The sequence below is a fragment of the Ornithodoros turicata genome, chromosome 3, assembly GCF_037126465.1.
Source record: "Ornithodoros turicata isolate Travis chromosome 3, ASM3712646v1, whole genome shotgun sequence".
Lineage (NCBI taxonomy): Eukaryota > Metazoa > Arthropoda > Arachnida > Ixodida > Argasidae > Ornithodoros > Ornithodoros turicata.
In genome coordinates, this window is record NC_088203.1 from 62241591 (window position 1) to 62247475 (window position 5885).

Consider the following 5885-nt stretch of genomic DNA (forward strand, 5'->3'; position numbering starts at 1 on the left):
GTACATGCATCCCTACCCCTATTTCGCGGTGTTAGACACGGAGAGCGTCTTGGAAAAGGATGCACTTGTTAAGGACGCCGTGAGTGTGCACAGGATGAGTTCGTACAGCATCGTTGTAGTGCGGAGTTGTGACGGGAAAATAATGGGCGTAGATGGCTATTTGGGACCCAACGCGGCAGAAAAATGCTTGTTCGCGCTCAAGGGATTTAGCGAACAAATCCATAGGCTGAACCGTCTTCCCTCACCGTTGGTCATGAGTGTGGAAGACCGCCTTCGACACCGGTGCGCGACGCACTGCGAATTTTGTGGAATCGAATTTAACCGACACACACGGAAAGTGTCGCATCACGACCACGCCGACTTCGTAGAGCCCGGGTCTTCGAATTTTGTCGCGACGCTGTGTGATACGTGTAACCTTACGTGTCGTAACACCAAAGAACTCGTCGTGTGTGTACACAACCTGCAATACGATTTGAGCTCCCTTCTCCGATACATGCACGTTCTAAATATGGGTGAACCGTGGATCTTAGCTTCGAGTTCGGAAAAGATAAGAGGGTTCAATATTGGAGATCTCTATTTCCGCGATACCACGCAGTTTTTCAATCTCTCCTTGTCGAACCTGGTGGAAACTCTGCTCGCCAGCGGAGGCGAGAGCGCGTTTCATTGTACCCGTCAAATGTTTGGTGACCGTTTCCGGCGCCTCCTCAGGAAGGGCATTTATCCGTACACCTTCGTCGATAGTCTAGAAGTGTACAATTTGCCCGCGCTACCGCCAAATGAAGCTTTCAAAAGCGACCTGAACGACCAAGAGATCACGGACGAGGACTATCAGTACGCTCTCGAGATTTTCGAATTGTTCGAATGTAAGGACCTGGGCGATTACACGCGTCTCTACGTTACGCTCGACACTTGTCAGCTGTGTGACGTCGTGCTATATTTCAGGAGAATTGCGCAAGAAACGGATAGGATAGATATCTTACGCACCGTGTCCCTTGCCAGTTACGCGTGGAGCAGCGCTCTGAAGTTCACTAAAGTCAAGCTCGAGCTCATAAGTGATCAGGAGATGTACGAAACGATCGAGAAAGGAATCAGGGGAGGCATTTGTAACAGCTTCCATAGATACTGTCGGGCTAATCACGAGGAGTGCGACGATTACGATCCACAGCAAGAAAAGACTTTTATCCAGTACCTCGACGTGAATAGTTTGTACCCGTACGCGATGACTTTCCATCTCCCGACAGGTGGTTTTGAGTGGGTCGATCCTTCGAGGTGGAGCGAGATCGATTTTCTCAACATTCCTCACGATTCGGAAGTGGGTTACGTCTACGTGGTAGACTTGTCATATCCCGAAGAACTGCACGCACTCACCAGGGATTTTCCCCTGGCAAACGAACACAGGTGTGTGGACGAGAACGAACTCTCCCCCTACCAGCGACACTTGAAAGACGCGTTGGCGCTGAACGCCCCTCCCACAAAGAAACTCTTGCTGACGTGCTACGATAAAGAACGCTACGTCGTTCATTATGCATTGCTCGCACTGTATGTGAGGTTGGGCATGAAAATAACGCGTGTTCACAGCATTTATTCGTTCCGCCAAGACAATTTTTTGCGAGCCTTCGTGCACAGAAACGTCGCGTTGAGGAATGCCGCCACCACGAAATTCGAGCGACATTTGTACAAAACCATGTCCAACAGTACGTTCGGTAAGTCGATACAAAATGTGAGACGCATGAAAAGGTACGCCATAGCCTGTCGGATCCAGCATCCGGATACCCTCCGACAGAGGGCGCGCTGGGCATCCGACGAAGGCGATGGGGGCGTGACCAAATGAGATAAAAGCGGGGGGTTCGTTATCTCGGGGGGCTCTTTTTGGTTTGGATTGCGAACAGAGACAATAAACCTGGTATGTGGTCTGTTTGAATCTGCTTGTGTGCTGCTTGTTCTTTTGCGCGCGGAACGGACGGGTTGACGCCCCGAGGTTGTGGGAACTTAGGTTTCCACAACTGGCGCCCAACGTTTGGGGTTCGAGCCCGTCTGTTCCGTGGCGGGGAACACGCTGCACTGTTTGGTTGTACTAGTTTTTGTATAGTTGAGTAGTTTGTTGTAGTTTGTAGTTTATTGCTGTTGTTTCTTTGTGTGTGCGTTTTTCGTGTGTTTCTTTGAGTTTTTCAGCTCCCACCCGGTGGACGAGCCCTTGGAGCTGATGGCTGACAAGGCGAAGGTGCCCACGCCGCAGTCAGACGCCATTGCAACGGCAGAACTCCTGTCACGCATGACGGAGTTGTGCTCGTTGGTGGTTCAACGCCTGGATGCCGGGTCGGTTTCCCCACCGCAGGCACAAGCGCCTCTACGACTCAACTTACCGGTGCCTACCTTCTCAGGTTACACCGATAAGAAGTCTGTTGCCGATTTCCTGGATGACCTCACCGCCTATCAGACGGGTATGGGAATTTCGGATGAAGTCCTAATCCAACGCATCCTGCAGGTTGCTTTGGTCGGAGACGCCGCCCGCTGGCTTCGGTTGCAATCGGAGTTTACGTCCTTGCAGGACTTCCAGGAGCGGTTCAAAAACGAATTTCTCCCCCCGGATTACGAATACCGTGTCCTAGAGGAATTGCATAAGCGTACTCAACATCCTGAGGAAAGCTTATCTGAATTCGTTCGGGCATTGCAGGATCTGTACAGCAGAGCGGATCCCACTGCAACGGAAGAGCAGCGCGTCGCACGGGCGATCCGTCAGTGCCACCCGCGCTTCCGGCCCTACTTAAGAGCCCATCGCTTTAAAACCATTGAGGCGTTGGCCCAGGAAGCTCGTTCAATACAAGGCGACCTCCTGGCAGAGCTTCAATACCGGACCCCTCCGCCCCCGGAGCTAGCGTTGGAACCGCGCTGCGCGTGGTCGGGAGGAGCCGCCTCGGTCGAACGCCTGCATGCAACAGGTTTGGGTGACAACCCCCGTAATTCAGACAATGCGGAGTCATCCCACCGAGCCCTAGATCCGTTCCTCTATGACCAGAGGACGATCCCCGCAGGAACGAGCCTTGACAGACCCGTCCCGCCCCGAAGTCGCGGTCAACCTGGCCTTTCAGCTAGCGAAACCCCACGGCAGCGGGAGCGGCATCATCCTGCGCCCCCGCAGCCACGAGCGCCCAACGGCTGTTGGAATTGCGGCAGCCCTGACCATTTTCGTCGGGAATGCCCGCGACAAAGACCGAACACCCGTAATGTGCCATCGGGAAACGGTCGCAGCCGGCGTCCATGAATGCTCGCTCAACGACGTCGGCAAGTTGCGAAGAAAGCGAGCAGACGGTTACTATCCGTGGCCTTGATCAGTCAAAAACTAGCTTTGCAAGCGGTAAGATAACGCAAAGAGATGCTTTGGCTCCTCTTGCTTTTTCTGTCCGAGATTACATCGAGGATAAGGAACCAAACATCCCGTTCGAATTTTGGGTAAAGATTACATCGCCCTTATCGACACGGGAGCTACGCTTTCCCTTATCGGGGATAGTGTTTACGAGCATTGCGTATCGCGGCATGTGTCCACAGATGTCACTCTTCGTCTTGCTTCCAATGACGCCGTTCCAGCACAGGCTGCAGTTGTGCTCTGGGTACGTTTGGATGGGAGACGACGAAAGCTGCGCTTCGTGCACCTTCCTGGCCTGGCAGTTCCTGTTATCCTGGGCAGAGACTTCATCATCCGGCAGAAGTTGGTGCTGGACCTGCCCAATGGAGGATACGTGTACCACGGGTCGTCGGGATTTTTCCGCTTCGCCGCAGCACGGGAACACTGCACAGCACAGCAAGCTGTGGCAGCGTCCGTTGAAACGTCTGGGCTGCCGACTGTCTTGGGGTCATTCCATGGTCCTGAGGAGCAACGCCGTCAGCTTGAACAAGTACTGCGGCAGTTTGACGGAATCTTTACCGGAAAACCGGGTAAGTCGTCTGTGTTACAGCATAGCATAGACACCGGTAACGCTAGACCATGGCGTTGTAATCCGAGACCATTGAGTGTGCATAAGCGTGCTTTATTAGACGCAGCTCTTGACGAAATGCTCCAAACCGGTGCAGTTCAAAGGTCTCGGAGCCCTTGGGCATTTCCTGTTGTTCTGGCTCCGAAACGTGATGGTACGGCTAGGTTATGCGTCGATTACCGTCGACTTAACGCAGTAACTGTAAGGGACTCTTACCCCTTCCCGTCCATTGAGTCAATCTTGTATTCCCTGGGCAATGCAACTGTGTTCTCAACGCTTGATTGTAGTAGAGGATTTTTGCAAATCCAAGTTGCCCCGGACGATGTCCCAAAAACAGCCTTTACGTGTCATAGAGGTTTGTTTGAATTTGTACGAATGCCTTTCGGACTGTCTAATTCACCCGCCAGTTTCCAGCGGTTGATGGATACAGTGTTGGGAGATGCGAAGTACAATTTCGCAATGGCATACATGGATGATGTCGTAGTGTTTTCTAGAAGTTTTCATGAACACTTGGAACACCTATCAATCGTCCTTGCAAGGATGAATGAAGCTGGCATAACGATCAACCCCCGCAAGGTGCAGCTGGCATCATTTAGGATCAGCCTCCTCGGCTTTGTGGTGGACGGAGGGACCATCCGTCCTAACAACGACAACCTAAAGGCGATCACGGACTTTCCGGCTCCCGGTAACGTCAAAGCCTTGCAGCGCTTCCTAGGTATGGTTGGTTTTTACAGACAATTCATTCCTAATTGTGCCGAGCTAGCGCAGCCGCTTAACCAGTTGTTGCGCAAGGACACGCGCTGGAATTGGGGAGAAGAGCAGGAACGATCATTTCGAGCTCTATCACAAGCAATCGCTGATACGGCTAGGCTTTATCTGCCCGACCTCAACAAACCATTTGTTGTGCAAACAGATGCAAGCGATTATGGTGTTGGCGCAGTTCTCTTGCAGGAGCATGACGCTATTCTTTGTCCAGTGGCTTTTGCAAGTCGCACGCTGAATCCGGCAGAACGGAACTACTCCGTGACGGAAAAGGAGTGCTTGGCGATCATCTTCGCTTTCAGGAAGTTCGACCTTTACCTGGACGGCATTACCTTCACTGTCCAGACCGACCACCAGGCACTTTCTTGGCTGCAGCGGCTCCATAACCCGTCTGGACGACTTGCCAGGTAGGCCCTGATGCTACAAGGCTACTCCTTCACCGTGGAGTACAGGCGGGGCTCAACGAACGTGGTAGCAGACGCACTGTCCCGCGCGCCTCTACCGGAGGGGGAAGAGGAAGGCACCGAGGCGCCTTCCCAGCTCCTGGCAGCAGCACAAGTGGCACGAGACGTATCTTCGTCTTGGGGCACGGTCGTGAGCAGAGAGCAGCTCCTAGACGCTCAGAGAGCGGACGGCCTTTGTCAGCGGGTGTCGCAGTGGATAGCTGAGCAAGACTCGGCGGACACCGGAACGACTGACGGACGGCACGACTCCTATCTGCTGGGCGAGGATGGCATCCTGTTCAGATACATACCCCAGGCGGATGAGGACGACGGCTCATCCCCGTTCAGAGTCGTGGTGCCACGGAAGTTGCGTAAGTCTTTCATACGTTACTTTCATGACTCGGCCTTGGCAGGTCACAGCAGCGGCAGGAAAACTTATGAAAAGTTGTGTCGTGTTGCGACATGGCCAGGAATGAGGCAGGATGTAACAAAGTATGTTCGTACTTGTCCCGTATGCCAGAGAGCGAAACCTCGTGGTGGTTTACCCCCTGGGCGCTTACAGCCTGTTCAGAGCAATAGACCCTGGCAGATAGTTGCTTGTGATGTGATGGGACCATTTCCCCGTAGTCCTAGAGGTAACCAGTATTTGTTCGTCGTTACTGATCATTTCACGAAATGGGTTGAGCTGTTTCCTCTCAGGACACTGACT

General features: G+C 53.0%; 1 protein-coding gene across 1 annotated transcript; it reads left to right on the forward strand.

Annotated features, from left to right (window-relative positions):
- Window positions 1-1750: 1750 nt before the first annotated feature.
- Window positions 1751-3939, forward strand: LOC135387201 (uncharacterized). Its single transcript, XM_064616527.1, has 2 exons — window positions 1751-2316; window positions 2382-3939. Exons 1-2 carry the CDS (start codon window positions 2310-2312, stop codon window positions 3260-3262), a joined length of 888 nt encoding a protein of 295 aa, XP_064472597.1. The 5' UTR covers window positions 1751-2309; the 3' UTR covers window positions 3263-3939.
- The last annotated feature ends 1946 nt before the right edge of the window (window positions 3940-5885 follow it).